Source organism: Aquarana catesbeiana, linkage group LG09 (genome assembly GCF_042186555.1).
Source record: "Aquarana catesbeiana isolate 2022-GZ linkage group LG09, ASM4218655v1, whole genome shotgun sequence".
Taxonomy (NCBI): domain Eukaryota; kingdom Metazoa; phylum Chordata; class Amphibia; order Anura; family Ranidae; genus Aquarana; species Aquarana catesbeiana.
In genome coordinates, this window is record NC_133332.1 from 168,949,543 (window position 1) to 168,968,712 (window position 19,170).

The 19,170-nt window shown below is 43.4% G+C and overlaps 1 protein-coding gene across 3 annotated transcripts in view; it reads left to right on the forward strand.

Moving 5' to 3' along the window:
• LOC141108126 (synaptotagmin-like protein 2) overlaps positions 1 to 14,287 on the forward strand; it is a 163,765-nt gene extending 149,478 nt beyond the window's left edge. For all 3 annotated transcript variants that reach the window (XM_073599392.1, XM_073599394.1, XM_073599393.1), the window contains 2 exons: positions 2,079 to 2,284; positions 13,371 to 14,287. In XM_073599392.1, coding sequence (XP_073455493.1) covers positions 2,079 to 2,284; positions 13,371 to 13,516 — 352 coding nt within the window. In that variant the 3' untranslated portion in view covers positions 13,517 to 14,287. The remainder of the gene's footprint in view (positions 1 to 2,078; positions 2,285 to 13,370) is intronic.
• The last annotated feature ends 4,883 nt before the right edge of the window (positions 14,288 to 19,170 follow it).

The following is a 19,170-nucleotide window of genomic DNA, read 5'->3' on the forward strand; positions in this document are numbered from 1 at the left end:
GGCAGATGGCTGGTCCTTGTCCACTCCGCTTATGCAGAGCGCACACAGACACAGCCTGCTCTCCCCTATGGATGGTCAAATGTAAACGGACCACCTGTATGTTTACACCCGATATGCATATGTGAACAATATGTGAAAATATATCACCACCTTAAAGTGTAACCTTAGAATGTGAAATAAACCATAAAGGTAACACTGTGCTAATAAATCAAATCAGTGAAAATTGGAATACTAGTGATAAATATTGATTATCAATATAAATATTAATAAAATATAATTAAGGGACCATGAAAGTCCAGTAAATCTAACACCGTAAAAAAATTTAAAAATTCTGAAACATAAAAGTCCACAATGTTGATTGTACAAAAAATGTGAAGATAAAACCACCACCAGGGGTCTATGGAGGTTAGACACAAAAAAAAAAAAAAAAAGGTAAATCAATAGCTCCCCAGATTTTCAAGTAGAGAGAATCAACTGGATCTGGCAGGTGAGTGAGCTGTAGAAAAACCACGTGTGGGCAAAACATCTAAAGTGGTGCAGGGGCCATCACCGGAGACATCAAGAGGCTTACCGGAACTCAATGACTTGAAAAGACATATGTCATACAAGTCAGAAAGGCTTAATGACCAACCGGTCTGGATGATGCGTCTCTTCAGATATCCTCACTGTGTAGCAGATGGAAAAATGGTACGACTCCTTGACACACAGGCAGACCCGTGCAACAAAGTCAGAAGGCAAGTAAGAGAAGCCATCTGTACATCACAGACACCGGATGTCCTAGGCATGACACCATTCCCCTTCTCCCAGGGTTTCTTCTCTGCTGTCAAAGCAGAAGACTGGAGTCTTCAAAGACTAAACACTGAAAAATTGGCTGTTACTGCTCACACAGCACTGGGGTTACTGGCTCCTCCTACGCGTTACATCACTGGCACGTGTCAGTGATGTAACGCGTAGGAGGAGCCAGTAACCCCAGTGCTGTGTGAGCAGTAAGAACCAATTTTTTTTTCAAGTCATTGAGTTCCGGTAAGCCTCTTGATGTCTCCGGTGATGGCCCCTGCACCACTTTAGATGTTTTGCCCACACGTGGTTTTTCTACAGCTCACTCACCTGCCAGATCCAGTTGATTCTCTCTACTTGAAAATCTGGGGAGCTATTGATTTACCTTTTTTTTTTTTTTTTTTTTTTTTTTTTTGTCTAACCTCCATAGACCCCTGGTGGTGGTTTTATCTTCACATTTTTTCTACAGTCAACATTGTGGACTTTTATGTTTCAGAACATTTTTATTTTTTACGGTGTTAGATTTACTGGGCTTTCATGGTCCCTTAATTATATTTTATAAATATTTATATTGATAATTAATATTTATCACTAGTATTCCAATTTTCACTGATTTGATTTATTAGCACAGTGTTACCTTTATGGTTTATTTCACATTCTAAGGTTACACTTTAAGGTGGTGATATATTTTCACATATTGTTCACATATGCATATTGAGTGTTGTTTTGATCTATAAGATTGGGATATGTATTTTGACATAATTTTCTTTGGGGATTTATAGCGCTACACTTTTTCGTTTTATTGTCTTTTACCTTGAATCTATAGGTGTGTTGGCTGCTACTCTTCCCCCTTTTTCTAGCGCAGCGCTGTACCCAATCCCCTTTCTGTATGTTTACACCCGACTGCCATCCGATCTGCCAGACAGATGGGGAAAAGATCCCGATCCATCTGTTTTTAGCGGATAGGATCGAATCAGATGTCAGCAGGTATCAATGGACACATCCGTTTACACCTTCTGCTCCATAGAGAAGACTGGAGGGTCTGCCTGAAACTGACAGGTAGACCTCATTGGTCCGCTAGTGTGAAAGGGACCTTAGGGGATTGGCTATGACATTGTTTAACATCCGATTTACTTTGGGATATTCTGGATTACAATTTGCAGTATTTACTGTCCTTAGAATCATAACAGAAGCTGATCAGTCTACTCAATGCAGTTGTGTCATCGTGTATAACAAAGCAGAATACTTTTTATTCATGCTGTAGATTTCTCATAGAAAATATTACATTTCCCTTCCTGCAGTTATGTATTACCTGACACAAGCAAGAAGAGTTACCAGAAGACTCGGGTCGTCAAGAAGGATTCAAATCCAGTGTTCAACCACACCATTGTCTATGATGGCTTTCACACTGAAGACCTTAAAGATGCTTGTGTCGAGCTGACTGTTTGGGATCACGAGAAGCTCAGCAATCATTTCCTTGGTGGGATCAGACTGGGGCTTGGTACAGGTAGTGTATTCCAAAGACATTCTGTCTAAATTCATAGCAGTCGATACTGTGAAGTGTTTTATTGTGTCAATTTCCTAATCTGGAAACCTTATCACAGTTTGTATAATATTAATCCACATATACTGAGAGATAATGGATTTCTAGTATTTGTTGAAATAGGATTGTGGTTGGATGCCCTTAAAGCTGAAATCCAGGCGGATAAAGACACAGATTAATGAAGCTGCTCTTTCAGTACTGCTTCCCTTAAAGTGTTACTAAACCCAGCACCCTGCATTTACAATTTGTATTCACTAAAAATGGGTTCAGATGGATGTTCAGAGGCATTTGAAACACCAAATGCCTGTAACAGCTTTGTAAACGCTGCTATACGTGGTAACTCGCGTTTAACAGCGTTTCGTTTAGACGTTTTTCTTTTTAACATTAAAAAAATATATATTTTTTTTTATATACAAACGCTTCTAGGCGCAAACGCAGCTAAACTGACGTTTTTATACTCCGGTTTCTAGCTGTCAAGTTAAATCGTTCAGGAGAGGTTAAACAACGTCCTGTGTACATGAAGAGCAGTCTTTTGACTTCTCTGTGTTTAGTCAAGTTACTGGTTAAAGCTGTAGGTGGAGTTTTCTGACTATCTTATGAGATTGCAAGATTCCTGACCCTCTGTCTAGTCAGTGCTGATTGGCCCTTTGCTGATCACATGCATCCTCCCAAGAAAAGAAAAACCTCTCTAGCAATACACACCAAACTGAGCATGTGCAGCCTGACTCTATAGACTCTGTGTTATCAGGATATTATTAGGGGAGAGTGTAAGGAGGGGAGGATCAGAGAAGACTGGATCAATCACCCTTTTTACACAATGCTCAGGATTACCCCTTTAGGTTCCACAGTGAGTATAACAAGCATGCTTTACTGCATATACACATTGATTTTACTGTTGTGGGTTTAGTAACACTTTAACTTCTGGTTTTCACAGGAAAGAGTTGACTGTGCAGTCTCCAGTCGATCTGTTAGATGGGAGCAGGCAGTGCCTTGCATCATAGCCTACGGGGTTGTGTATTTCTATTGATGCACGCAGTGTAGGGAGACAGAAGTTCATGGAAGGGTGTCTTCATAGGATGCTGCAAGAGAAAGGAGTCATCCTGAAATGGGAAACCTGGGGCAGCTTAAACTGGAGACAAGGATTAAAAGATAAAGAAGCAGCATAAGAGAAGCAAAATGATACCCCAGCTCCACTGCCAATATGATGATCTATGAACTGTGATACGGTGCTCTAGCCAGGACGTTCAGGCCCCAAAATGCAGTACTTGAATCAGAAAAGGGCTGGCGACTCGGATGCTTATGAATAAAAGTCCTTTATTGGGTTACAAGGGTACACGGGTACAGGCTGCGCTGTTTTGGCTAAGAAGCCTTCATCAAAGCAGCAGCATATAATTATTAAGTGATTAAATCAGCTCCAAAAGTACTTAAAAAAACAAGGGTTTAATATCACTTTAAAGCAGTATTAAATTCAAAAGAAAACATTTATTATACTACAGCCTACCAATTCTTAGATATGGTGTCTGCATTAGTATTCTTTTTAGGCTTTCTTTCTTTTATTTTCATCTGCTGAACTGACCTGTTGTTTTTTTTTTTTGTTTTTTTTTTTGTTTTTTTTTTTTTTTTTAAAGCAGCTATCTCTTTCCCAGATGTATCTGTTTACAGGGATGAGAGCTCTGCTTTTATTTATTCATGTAAAACCTTTGTCCCAAAAGAAAAAAAAACTGCTGTAACTGGTTATAAAATGAGAGTTGGAGTTTGGCTTCAAGTTGTTAGTGTATTTAAATATGCTAGTCCATCTAACACTCCCCACCCTCCCCCCCACCCCAGACTGACAATGCTGCTATCCAAAGGTGGCACTTTAATACAGGAGGTATGTTATTGGCAAGATCACAGGGAAAAAACCCTAAAAGAGAAAACTAATGTAGCCAACAAATCTATGGATTGATAAACTGCAATATATTACATTTTTAGTTTTGGGTTTAATACCACTTTAATGATTCTGCCTGCAGCTACAGTAGTCAGTGATGGTTTGTTTCAAAGCTCTTGCACTTTTTTTTTTTCAAATAAGTTTTATTAGTAATCTCAGAAGGTAAATGAACATAGACAGAACACAGTAAGGCCTCATGTACACTGCTGCTGGTAAATGGACATTTAGGACCCTCCTCTGTTATCTTATCAGTACATGTTAGTTTATAATCGTTTCTAGGCAGTTGTGTTTAGTGGCTTTTTTTGGAACCCAAAAAAAATGTGTTCAGAAGCTGTGTTTTAGAGGCATTTGAAACCCCAAACGTGGCTAAATGCGGCAACTTGCGTTTAGCAGCGTTTCGTATACGGGCGTTTTTTCATTTTTGGCTATTTTGAAAAAAATTTTAAAAAATTTTTCCCAAACGCTTCTAGACGCAAACGCGACTAAACACGGCATGTAAACGTGGCTAAACGGCCGTTTTTAGACGCCGGTTTCTAGCTGTCAAGTTAAATCTTTGAGGAGAGGTTGAACAATGTCCCATGTATATGAAGCCTTAGTTGCAGGTATTAATAGAGCAGGAATATAGCCAGTATAGACATTGTAGCAGTAATTGGTGCAGGATCAGTGCTAAATCATACTATGAACTGTTAGATACTAATTGAAGTTTGCCATAGGCTATGTGAGAGCCTAAGGAGTGTGAGAAAAGATGGAAAGGAAGAGATAAAAAAGAGAGAAGGGATAAGGAAAGTTGAAGAAGTAAGATAAGAAAGAGAAGATGGAAAAGTAAGGTAGTAGCTCAACCATCGGCTCAGGGCGGGTCCTCCCGGCGGTGCCACTCCTCCCAGACCTTGTTGTGCATTTCCAACCTATCCTGTAATCTAGCTGTCTTTTTTTCTATTAGTTCCACATCTTTTATTCTGGTGTACAGATCTTCTTGGGAGGGTAGGGAGCACCGTTTCCAGTTGATGGCAACCAGGCATCATGCAGCTGTCAGGACATGTCTAAGTAGCTTCTTGGATGGTTTGGCAATTTGTAATGGTGATACGCCAAGTAGGAAAAATGTTGGCGTCATGGGGACCTGGGGTACAGGTGGAGGAGGTGGGACAACAAATGCTGAGTCCCCATCCAGAAGGGCACGATCTTGGGGCAGCTCCAAGAAATGTGGTAGAGGGTACCTTTGTCTCCTTGGCAGCACCGATCAGAGCTAGAGGGGTAGATAGCGTGGCGTACGTCCGGTGTCAGGTACTAAAAATTTTTTTATAAGCGTACAGAAGGAGCTTTTAGCCACCTGGGACCAGATCATCTGCCACATCATCTCAGGTATTTCTTCTCCCAGTAGATCCCGGAGCATGTAGGTATGTTTACCCCGATTTTGGTATAGAGTAGGAATTAAGTAGTCGGTATATGTCGGAGATCAGACCCCAGCATGCGGAGCCCTCTAATATTAAGCTCTCGAAGGGGGATGGCGATGAAGATTGGAGATTTGGGCAAAGGATTGGGCATAGTAGCGTATTTGCAGATATCCATAGAACACATTTTGCTCCAGAGCGATCTGAGTTGAGACATAGACCCCAAAAGCCTACCAGGGTCCACCTGGTATATAAGGGACAGGGATAGGCAGTGTCTGGAATAGATGCAGGAGTTTAGGGAGAATGATCATTTTCACAGAGGCCACTCTCCCCAGAAGGGATATACAGTCAGGTCCATAAATATTGGGACATCGACACAATTCTAATCTTTTTGGCTCTATACACCACCACAATGGATTTGAAATGAAACGAACAAGATGTGCTTTAACTGCAGACATTCAGCTTTAATTGGAGGGTATTTACATCCAAATCAGGTGAACGTTGCAGGAATTACAACAGTTTGTATATGTGCCTCCCACTTTTTAAGGGACCAAAAGTAATGGGACAATTGGCTGCTCAGCTGTTCCATGGCCAGGTGTGTGTTATTCCCTCACTATCCCATTTACAAGAAGCAGATAAAAGGTCCAGAGTTAATTTCAAGTGTGCTATTTGCATTTGAAATCTGTTGCTGTCAACTCAATATGAGATCCAAAGAGCTGTCACTATCAGTGAAGCAAGCCATCATTAGGCTGAAAAACAAAACAAACCCATCAGAGAGATGGCAAAAACAGGGTTGGCCAAATCAACTCTTTGGAACATCCTTAAAAAGAAAGAACGCACCTGTGAGCTCAGCAACACCAAAAGACCCGGAAGACCACGGAAAACAAGTGTGGTGGATGACAGAGGAATTCTTTCCCTGGTGAAGAAAACACCTTTCACAACAGTTGGCCAGATCAAGAACACTCTCCAGGAGGTAGGTGTATGTGTGTCAAAGTCAACAATCAAGAGAAGACTTCACCAGAGTGAATACAGAGGGTTCACCACAAGATGTAAACCATTGGTGAGCCTCAAAAACAGGAAGGCCAGATTAGAGTTTGACAAACAACTAAAAAAGCCTTCACAGTTCTGGTACAACATCCTATGGACAGATGAGACCAAGATCAACTTGTACCAGAGTGATGGGAAGAGACGAATATGGAGAAGGAAAGGAACTGCTCACGATCCAAAGCATACCACCTCATCAGTGAAGCATGGTGGTGGTAGTGTCATGGCGTGGGCATGTATGGCTGCCAATGGAACTGGTTCTCTTGTATTTATTGATGATGTGACTGCTGACAAAAGCAGCAGGATGAATTCTGAAGTTTTTCAGGCAACATCTGCTCATATTCAGCAAAATGCTTCAGAACTAGTTGGACGGCGCTTCACAGTGCAGATGGACAATGACCCGAAGCATACTGTGAAAGCAAAGACTTTTTTAAGGGAAAGAAGTGGAATGTTATGCAATGGCCAAGTCAATCACCTGACCTGAATCCGATTGAGCATGCATTTCACTTGCTGAAGACAAAACTGAAGGGAAAATGCCCCAAGAACAAGCAGGAACTGAAGACAGTTGCAGTAGAGGCCTGGCAGAGCACCACCAGGGATGAAACCCAGTGTCTGGTGATGTCTATGCGTTCCAGACTTCAGGCTGTAATTGACTGCAAGGATTTGCAACCAAGTATTAAAAAGTTAAAATTTGATGGATGATTGTTAATCTGTTCCATTACTTTTGGTACCTTAAAAAGTGGGAGGCACATATACAAACTGTTGTAATTCCTACACCGTTCACCTGATTTGGATGTAAATACCCTCAAATTAAAGCTGAAAGTCTGCAGTTAAAGCACATCTTGTTCGTTTCATTTCAAATCCATTGTGGTGGTGTATAGAGCCAAAAAGATTAGAATTGTGTCGATGTCCCAATATTATGGACCTGACTGTATGGCGGGTCTTACATTTTTGCAGTAGATCTCTTATGGAGCGAAACAGGGTGCGGGAAACTTGCTTGGTACAAGGTGGCAAAGGTCGGGGTGATATGAACCCCTAGATATTTCAGGGCTGAGGTCTTCCAATTAAAGGGGAAGCACTGCTGTAGGTGGTGCACTTCGGCTGCCGGGATGTTGATTGGGAGTGCCTCCGATTTGGTCACATTTATTTTATATCCTGAGAGGGACTTATAGGTGTGGAGTTCAGCATGCAAGTTAGGCAGGGAGATCCTAGGTTGGGTCAGGGTAGGTATGACATCAGCGAACAGTGCTAGTTTAAACTCCTTCCCTCTGACTGGAATACCCCAAATGTCTGGGTTTCTGCAGATGGATGACGCCAAGGGGGTTCAACACATAGCGCAAACAACAGAGGTGAGAGTGGGCACCCCTGGCAGGTCCCATTTGCAATCGGGAAAGAGGGAGACGGAGCAAAAGAAGTTTTCACTTGGGATGTAGGGTTGGTATAGAGGTGTAGAATAGCCGTTAGAAAGGGTCCCTAGAATCCCATGTGGCATAATGTGGCAAACAGGAAAGGCCAGCCAAAGCCTTTTCCCCATCCAGACCGAGGACTAAGGACTCCAGGCCGTCCCTGTTTGCCACATCTGTTAAGTCAATAACCCTTCTCGTGTTGTCCCCTGCCTGATGAAGAGGGACAAAGCCCACCTGATCTTTGTGTATTAAAGAGGGTAATATCACGTTCAGGCATATCGAGAGGAGTTTGGTAAAAAATTTCAGGTCAGAGTTTGAGTGCTATAGGCCTATAGCTAGTGCATAAAGAGGGGTCCTTGTCAGGTTTTGGTATCAAAGTGAGGAATGATCTTTGCCTGTCTGAGGGTATGGGAGTTTGCTGAAGGCATTAAAGAGTTTACACGTATGTGGCAGAAGTAGGGGAAGAAAGGATTTATAATGCTCATAGGGGAGGCCGTCTGGACCGGGGGATTTACGCGTGGGTAGGGTTTTGATGGTGGACATGAGTTCCTCTTCCGTGATGGGTGTGTTGAGGGAGAGGAAGTCCGAGGCCTAAAGCCGGGAGATTCCACTACGTTCTTGATAGTGGTTCATGCGGTCAGTTAGTTTGTGGGGGGGAGGGGGGTCATGAGGCATCTGGGGGTTGTTGTATAGAGCAGTGTAGAACTCCTCAAAAGAGTGGACAATCTCCTGGGGGTGAGATAGTAGGCAGCCCATTCGGTTTTTAATTTGATGTGGGGTAGTCGTGTGAGAGCGTTCAGCCAATTTCTGAGCTGAAGCTAGTGGACTTTGTTACCCTTATAGTACAGTTGTTTTAGTCTAGTCAGGGTCTTTTCTATTTGGCCTAGTGCAAGGTCTTTAAGAGTCAAATGAAGACGGATGATTTTTTTGAGTAGGGGTAGGGAGGGGGAGGTTTGTAGTCGAAGTTCTAAGGCCCTAAGTTCCCTCTCAACTTGTGATTTGGTGGGTTTCACGTCTTTTTTCATGGCCGAAGTGAGCGCAATGCAGCGACCCCGAAGAACTGCCTTATGGGCTTCTCAAAGAGTGGAAGAGGATATGTCAGGGGTGTTCTCTGTGAAGTAGAGTTTCAGTGTGGGTTCTAATTCCATTTTGGAGGGGAGGTGTTGTAAGAGGAAGGTGTTCAGCTGCCAGTGATATGGTTTACGATTAGGGGCACCTAAGTCCAGTGTCAGCAGGATAGGAGCATGGTCCGACCAGGAGATCGGGAGAATCTGTGCATCGTGGGTGATGCATAATGTGGCATTATTAACAATGAGGTAGTATATTTGTGAATGCATGCAATGGGGGCAGAATAAAACGTATACTGCCGACCCGCAGGGTGGAGAACATGCCAGGAGTCAAATAGGGCATAGCACCTCGTGATGTGACATAAGAATTTCAAGTCTCTAGAGGCTCGGGTGTGCGAATCCCTAGGGTTCACCACGTGGCAGTCAAGCACCCAGGGGTGGGATAGGTTAAAAGTCCTCGCCTACTATTAAGAATTAGTTGGGTTTTCGGAAGAGGTGTGCAAACACTTTAGTTATAAAATTAATCTGGTGGACTTTCAGGGCATAAAGGGTGCAAAAAGTGACTGTCTGCGCCTGCCACTGTCCGCGCAGGATAATATAGTGTCCTTGCGGGTCAATGAAATACTCAGAGCATGTAAACCGGGATCCACGTTTAAAAAGAATGGCTACAAGGGCCCGTTTGTGGAGGTTAAACGCCTGATAGACCTGAGGGTAATGTCTGGAAGTGAATGCAAAGGAGTCCCCCTTATTAAAGTGGGTCTCCTGAATCAGGATGATATCTGCCCCCGACTGCCTGAACTCCCTAAGATGTCTTTTCCTGTTGGAGTTTAGGCCATGAATATTTAATGACATAACCTTGGCCATGGTGATGGGTATATGCAAACTTAAAAGCACTTATCTGGTCCAGCTGGTGGGATGCTGTGGTGGGGAGGCCAGGAGTGCACCATCTCCTGGAGAAGATCCGGATGGTTGCTAGGAGCATATGGTGAGCCAGTGGAGGAGAAAGAGGGAGAAGAACAGAGACAGGGAGAGAAGAAAGCCATCAATACTACATACAGTAGGCAAAGTAACATTGTGAATAAGCTCTGTATAGCCTGTGATATACAGGGCCAACTAAGTTCCTATATGCCCTCCCGGCCAGGAGTAGGAAACGGGACAGGGGGACACAGAGGACAGCAGTGATAATTATCAAAAGTCAACAATAAAGTATCAAAGGAACTCTAGGCAGTAAACCAAGGGGAGCCCTAGTGATCAGAAGGGTAACCACTCTCAAACCTGTTGAGATACGCCCATTGAGCTAAACAAGGGTAAAACAGGGTCCTAAGGGGGCTGTGTGTAAGGCTGTAGGGTTGGGCCAGTAATGTCAACCAGGGGGAAGTGCAGACCATAGGCAGGTGTGCCAGGTGGGGAGGCCCTGCTTCAGTCAGCCATTTTTTGGGTTTGGCAGCTTTACGGGGGTGTCCAAACCCCGGAAACGTTTAGCTGGGGGGACCTTCTGCCATACTGTGGGCGGGGGTAGTGGAGTGACCACCAGGTCCCATTCCTGGAGTTGGGCGACAGGAATCCCCAGAACGTCACAAAAAGCTTCCAGGTCTTCCGGATAGCGTAGCACAGCAGATTGTCCTTGTCATCTTGCTGTGAGGCTGAAAGGAATCCCCAGCGGTACACAAAATCTTCTTCCTGCAGCAAGAGGAGAAGGGGTTGGAGGAGCCTGCGCTTTTGCAGGGTAATCCAAGACAGGCTTGGGTATAACTGTACTGGTGCGTTGTCAAAGACTACTGTGCGGATAGAGTGGGCCTTGCGCATGATGTCCTCTTTCAGAAGGTAAGAATGAACTCTGCAATCGACATCAATCGACATCACAGGGTTTGGAGGCATGGCCTTTAGGGTGCAGGGCATGGTGTGCTCTAATCCATTTCAATGTATTTGTCCGGGGGTCCTCCCAGAGGGTCGTTGAATAGGGTTTGCAGGATGATTTGCAGGTCTTCTGGGCCCTCTGATTCAGGCTGACTCAGATATTGTTCCTGCGCCCCCAGTTGTCCAGGTTCTCAACATGGCGCTCCATGTCTCTTGCAGTATGCGATGGTCTGCACCTTGTAGTTGAGTGCTGTGTACTGTCAACTTAGTTTCTTGTATTTCCTCCTCTGCCATCTTTACGCTGACTGTTAAGTGTTTGAAATTAGCATGTAGTGTTTGAATCTCTGCACGACAAGTGGATTTAACATCCTCAATGAGTTGTTTAAAGTCCTCTTTGTTTGGTATGGCTTGGAAACATGATTGCCAGGAGGGGGGCATCTGGTGGTGGTGTCCACAGCCGTCTGCGGCGGTAAGTGAGGAGGAGGGGATGGCAATCGAGGTTGCTGGGAAGCTGTAGTCTGGGCCTGTGTTTTGGGCCTCATTTGGGGGTCCCATGGGTCACTCCATGCCGTGGTCTGGGACAGAGAGGAGGGCCACCTCGTTGGGTCCCCTGTATGGGCGAGGACCGGGGAGCTGACTGCCTGGACGTAGGTAGCGGTGAAGCCTGCACCCCTCCCAGAAGATCCGGGGTCCCTGGAGCGGGGTTGTCTCTGATTTGGGGGAGGCAGGAGCAGGGGAGTAGGCGTGGCATGAGTCTCCCCTGGGGCTCTGCCTGTGAGAGCTCAGAGTCCTGATTGTGCATGGGGCCTGGTAGGGGTGGGAAGTCCTCAGAGTCCCCTGGAGAAGAGCTGGGAGCCCCTGCGGTCAGGCCGAGGTCTGGGGATGATTGCATCCTGGGTGCCAGCCATGCAGACTCGGGTGTGCTCCACGGATGGGCCAGAGCTTAGAAAGCTTGCTGTGGTGGAAACTGCATGGAGGAGGTTGAGGCAGCCAGCACCATCTTGTCCATCCCACTGGGTGGCATGGGAGGCAATGAAAAGTAGCCCCGGAAGGTCTTTGAAGAACTGGGAGGAGGTTGGGATGATCCCCGTGCTTTGGAGGAGCGGGTTCTCCTGGATCCACCCATGTACGGGTGCAGAAAGTCCCCTTAAAAGGCCGTGGAGCTGTGGGCTATGACAGAGCTAGAAGCTCAAGCGTCCATGCAGGTCAACTTCGGGTCATGCCCTGTGCACTGCTTTTTAAGAACACATAGTGGGGAAAATAATTATTTGATCCCCTGCAGATTTTGTAAGTTTGCCCACTTACAAAGAAATTAAGGGTCTGTAATTATTATCATAGGTGTATTTTAAATGATAGAGACAGAATATCAAAAATCCAGAAAAAATACATGATACCAATGTTATAAATTGAGTTGCAGTTCAGTGAGTAAAAGAAGTATTTGATCCCCAAGCAAAACATGACTTAGTACTTGGTGGAGAAACCCTTGTTGGCAAGCACATAGGTAAAATGTTTCTTGTAGTTGGTGACCAGGTTTGCACACATCTCAGGAAGGATTTTGGTCCACTTTTTTTTACAGATCTTCTCTAATTCCTTAAGGTTTCTTGGTTGTCGCTTGGCAAGTTGAAGTGTCAGCTCCCGTCATAAATTTTCTATAGGATTAAGGTCAGGAGATTGGCTAGGCCAATCCATGACCTTAATGTGCTTCTTGTTGAGCCACTCCTTTGTTGCCTTGGTAGTATATTTTGCGTCATTCTGGAAGTTCTCATCCAAGATTTTACAATACATGGCCCTGTCCATTGGCCCCTCAGTGCGGCAAAGTCAGTCTGTACCTTTAGCAGAGAAACTGCCCCAAAGCATAAGGATTAACTCCTTAAGTTCCACAGTGAGTATAACAGGCATGCTATTCTGCATCTACAAACAGATTTTACTGTTGTGGGTTTAGTAACACTTTAATTTATAACATTTGTATCGTGTTTTTCTGGATTTCTGAATACACCTATGATAAAAATTATAGACCCTTCATTTCTTTGTAAGTGGGCAAACTCACAAAATCTGCAGGGGATCAATTATTTTCCCTACTGTACACATTTGAATGTCTGCATCATTGCTACAGTGTGCAATTGTATTATTTTTTTGGACAGAGTAGGGAAAGGTTAGGTTAGGTATTTTGCTTTGATTTAATTGTCTGTTGCAGTTTCCTCTTGATTTTCTGAGGTGCCCTTCACTTCCGTGTGTAAATTTCAATCCCTTTACAGTGTGGAGAGCTACCAGTAGTGTAGTTGTATTCTTTGATTTTATCACTTATGGCTGTAAAGCTTAACCCAGAGTCCTCCATAAGCTTATTGCCTTTTGTGTCTCCAGGTTATAGTTATGGTATTGCTGTGGACTGGATGGACTCTACACAAGAAGAAGTGGCTTTTTGGCAAGAAATGATGCTAACACCAAATGAATGGATTGAAGGATCACTTCCCTTGAGATCATTAGCTGGAAGAAGGAAATTCAAATAAATTGCTGACTCCAGTTGTTACTATGTATAATCATATATACTTTAGGAACTCAATGAGGATCAGAAAACCTACTGGAATGTTTTTTGTTTGTTTGCCTGGTACAACTTTGTTTTCTCCACTGCTGGACAGTTTGTCTTGCGGAAAAAATGTTTAATGCCAAAGCACTTTATTTTGGATGTACTTCAAAGCTGTTTCTGAAGCTCACCCTGAGGGTAAGAAAATTGGCAGCACCATTTATTTTTCCAATTGCCATTCTCAAGGAGACAAAGAACACGAAGAGTTTGCTTTAATGGTCATAATAAGTCTTGAAGGTCTCAATAGAAGAACTTTGTACATATTTAGGCATGAAAACCTGAAGATTTACTATGTGGAAAACTTGATTTTGGATATGGGGTCAAGAATGGTGTAATAATACAAGCAATGTCAGTCAATGAAGTCATGGTACTGTCCCTGTGAGTGAGGGCTAGCATTGCTTTGCTGTATACTAAAATACTGTAAAGCAGAAGCTTTCCCATCTGTCCTAATGACAAATCATACATGTAAATGTAAATGCATTTTAATTTCTCAAATGCCATCAGCCACTGCCATTGATTTACAGAGAAAATACAACCTCTTTGGGAAAAAGTTAAAACATGTTTGAGTCTTTGGATTTGAAATTAAATATATTGTACATGAAATAAAATCTCTGGTTTCAGAGGAGCTTCAGTGTTGCACCTTGCACGTTTTAAAAAAAAAAAAGGAAAATAATTATATTTTCATTTTTTACATTTACCTAAATTGTAATTTGTATTACTTATTAAGTGTAATAGGATTTTGCATCCATTGGGTGGGTATGCTCTTAATGGAAATTACGATCTTAGTATTAAGGAACCAGTTCTGTAATTACTAAAGTAGCATTTGCTGGTCTTGTAGTGTTTTATTATTAGCGTGGCCTACATTTACCACCTAGATTTTTTTTTAAATGGTGTGCTTCTGGGCATTTAAATGTGATACAGAAGCAAGCCAAATGCAAAGTTAAGCTTAAAAGGTAAATACGGAACTAAATCTTAGGTGTTTGAATTTAAACATTTTGTATTGGCTCTTATCATTGAAAATATGTGTACCTTTGAAAACATATGCTGCTCACATATGATCAAAAATCAAGTATCTACAGTATATTTTTAGATTTTAAGGGGCTGGGCTTTATCTGATACTGTGCTCTGAGTTCAATGGCTCCAAGTGATCGGGGATTAAAAGATCCTAATAAAATAACTCATCCATAAAAGTAGACACACCAGGGTATTTAGTGATCAATATACATTGTAAAATTTGATTTTTTTTTTTTGTTATTTACAAACTTTACTGGGTGATGGTGCAAAAAAAAAAAAAAAAAGGATACTATTTCACAAAGGTATTATTATAATACAGGATGTATATAGTGCCAACAGTTTGTGTAAAGCTTTACAATATAAAGGGGGACAGTATAATTACAATACAGTTCAATACAGAAGGAATAGTGGGGTCCATAGAGCTTACAATCTAAAGGAAGGGGGAGATGGGACAAAAGGTGATAGCTGCGGGGTATGATCTGATGGAGGTGACTCAAGTACAGTTCTTAGGTTGAGGGGGGGGGGGGGTAGGCTTGCCTGAATAAATGAGTTTTTAAAGATTGCCTAAAGGTGGATAGGGTCGGAGCTGACCGGACATACTGGGGTAGGGAGTTGCAAAGGATGGGAGAGTTTCTGGAGAAGTCCTTGAGGCAAGCATGGGAGGAGGTGACTAGGGAGCTAGGCGCTAGAGAGAAAGATGTCTTGGGAGGAGCAGAGAGGACGATTTGGAGGATATCTGCAGACAGTGTTGCCAACCTACCAAATTGAAATTTACTGACACAGCACCCAAAATTTACTGGCACAGCCACATTTTTACTGGCATTTTCAAAAGTTATAAAATTACAGTTTTAAGTGCAAATTTCAGCATTTAGGCTACAAACTAATACAATATGCAATTAACAATATGATTTATGTAAATATTAAGGCAAAAACTATACAGTATTTCTTACAGAACTCAGGAGGGCAAGAAATTATAATGGGCATGCACACACACACAAATGAAATTGACTCTCACAATGACACTGACAGCAGTGTGTAGTAGCACAGATGATGATGACATCGCACCAGCACGATATGTCCCCTTCTGAGTCAGTGACAGGTGGTTCCTTCAGTCTACTACAGTCCAAACAGCACTGACAGTACCGCTCCTGGCTTGCCTTGCTCCCGTCCCACAAACCCACACACGGGACTCCGGTTGCCCCGCTCGGCTCCCTTGTACCATGACATCACATGACATCCTTGGGCACCGCCTCTGCCTGACTTGACCCCCGCCAGCGCCGTTTGAACATACTGTAGCAGGCACTCAGATGGTCTCTGCCGGCTCCAGACCAGAGCTGCACATGTGCAGTTCCGGGTCAAGCATCAAAGCCATGTTTTTTGCTGGCAACCTTTTACTGTTACTGGCAGCAGAAAAGTGGCCATTTTTTACTGGCTGCCAGTAAAAATACTGGCGGTTGGCAACACTGTCTGCAGATGAAGTTGGTGATGTACAGTTGCTGGGGGCAGTGTGGTGGGTGGCTTTGTACGTTATGGTTAGTACTTTTAATTTTTTTTATGTTGGGCTAGTGGAAGCCAGTGAAGGGATTGACAGAGAGGGCCAGCAGTCACGGATCAGTTAGTAAGGTGTATGAATCTAGCAGCAGTGCTCTTAATAGAGGGGGGGATAGCCTGTGTAAAGGTAGGCCAGTGAGCAGGATAAGAAAAGTTGTTTGTGGTGTCATTAGTGAGGAAGGGGCAAATTCTGGAAATGTTGCGGAGGTTGAGTCGGCAGGATTTAGCCAGTGATTAGATGTGGGATCAGGAGAGGTCAAAGTCTAGGAGAACACCTAGGACCCTGGCATGTGGGGAGGGACCAATGGTTGTGCTGTTGATCTCAATGGTAAAGTCATGAGTGGGGGATCAGGGTGGAGGAAATATTACAAGCTTGGCTTTGGAAAGATTGAGTTTGAGGAAGTGGTGTGACTTCCATACTGATCGCTCAGATCGATGTCCCTCAGTAAATTTGTGATACAGGAGGAGATTGAGGGGGTGAGCTGAGGAGTAGAGATATATACTATATTACCAAAAGTATGGGGATACCTGCCTTTACAAGTACATGAACTTTAATGACATCCCAGTCTTAGCCTGTAGGGTTCAATATTGAGTTGGCCCATTCTCTGGCGCTATAACCGCTTCAACTCTTCTGAGAAGGCTGTCCACAAGGTTTAAGAGTGCGTCTATGGAAATGTTTGACCATTCTTCTGTGAGGTCAGGCACTGATGTGGATGAAAAGGTCTGGCTCAGTCTCTGCTCTAATTCATCCCAAAGGTGTTCTATCGGCTTGATATCAGGACTCTGTGCAGGCCAGTCAAGTTCCTCCACCCCAAACTCGCTCATCCATTTCTTTATGGACCTTGCTTTGTGCACTGGTGCACAGTCATGTTATAACAGGAAGGGGCCATCCCCAACCTATTCCCAAAAAGTGTACAAAATGTCTTGGTATGCTGATGCCTTAATCGTTCCCTTCACTGGAACTAAGGGGCCAAGCCCATCTCCTGAAAAACAACCCCACATCATAATCCTCCTTCCACCAATTGATTTGGACCAGTGCACAAAGCAAGGTCCATAAAGACATGGCTGAGTGAGTTTGGGGTGGAGGAACTTAACTGGCCTGCACAGAGTCCTGATCTCAACCCGATAGAACACCTTTGGGATGAATTAGAACGGAGACTGCGAGCCAGGCCTTCTCATCCACATCCTGACCACACAAATGCACCTCCGGAAGAATGGTCAAACATTCCCATAGAGACAATCCTAAACCTTGTGGACAGCCTTCTGATCATATCATCAGGGCTGAATATCTGGCCGACATCCTCCATGTATCCAACTGCCTTCAAGACAGTGGGGAAGTTCTCCAGTAAGTCTTACCATGGGGTACCTGACCCAATATAATCCTTCAGCTGATCAAGTCAAAATTCAAGATTTTTGGCCACAACTGTTGAGGCCATCATTGGTTTAAGATTAGATAGGGTGGAATCCCACATTTTCTTGATGAGGGAATCAACCCTTTTGTCCATATCCTCAAACGCCAGATCCATACGTCTGGATGCCTGCAAAAAAAACTGTATCCAGCAAAAAGCTCCTTACACTGTAAGGAAGATTCCTGCTTCACCAAGCTAGCAATACAAGCTCTGCATAAGAGGGTAGTTTTAAAGGATGGGTATCTCTCTTTAGGTGGAGGAGGAAAGCTTTTATTTTTTTTCTGTGGCTTTAGCCTTTCAAGACACAAACATAGACCACAAAAAACATAACCAACAGAGAGAAGGAGCACCCTCTAATGCTCAGTGCGCAGTAAGCAACAGACCACCCATAGACTACACTTCTAAGTGACTTAACCTCAGGCGTGCAGCAGCAGGCCCTCCTTAAACAAAAGCAAAAAAAGGGGGGGGGGGGTAAAAAGAGACCCCATAGGTAAGATAAATGGCACTCCTGCACCTTCTTACCTGGGCCTGGCTTGTACCCACTGCAGCTGAATCTGCCTGTTTCATCTTGCAGAGTGCATAGAGGAATACTTAGGCTAAAATTTTAAACCTCTGCCTTGTCCTGTCACTGCAGGGACTGGAAGCAAAGGAATCCAGCAAAAGTACCCACCTCTCTCCCCTGTATTCCAGCGGCTGGAACCACCTATGCTCCGCCACAAGTCCCGCCTACCTGGAAAAGACCTGCCACTCGGGACCCGGAACGAGTGGAAGCCCGAAACTGCTGGTGACATATGACACCCAAACAAATGAAGGATCCATGTGCAGACACTCTTAGGACCCACTCACAGCTATACATTGCAGTAATGCTTGAAAATGTTGGCACCCCAATGCACCTGCATTGCAGCTAATGTGCCACCATGCAGTACATTGCCAAGAATGCTGCAAATCCAGTTTTAGGTTTGTTTTGGTTAATTGGCAGCCCATTATTACGAATGGGCACGTGTTAAACACACTGGACCAGATTAGCTTGGTGTAAATAGGTTCTAGGGTTTTGGGGGGTTTTGTAGCACTATGAAATTACAAGTGAGAAACACTTGTTTGTTTGGATTGTTTTTATAGAGAATATACCACATGACATGTGGACAAAAATTTGATTCACCGTGAACCGACAACCCCCAAAACAGTGAAACAAATAGTGGCGCTGAACTAAATAAAAATAAAATAACGGCACAGTGCATCAAATGAATGATTGCAACATCATAAAAATAGGTGATATATAACCTGTGACAAAATGCACCAAATAATGATAAATACCCTGATGGGTATAAATATGGTGAAGAATTGATCAAATATATAGTTATAATAAGTGATCCAAAAGAAATAATAAAATCCTTTAAAGTGAACAACCAAAAAGTGTAGATATGTGAACCAAGTCCATAATAGAATTCCAAAAAAATATATAAGAAAAAAAGTATTAATGTATATAGTCCGTGACATGATATAGTGAAGACTTTCTGCTTTAATGAATCTTCCACCACACCTCTGTATCCGTGATTCCACTCCCCTTTAGAAAACTAACTCACCAGCTGTCTTTACCTTACACTCT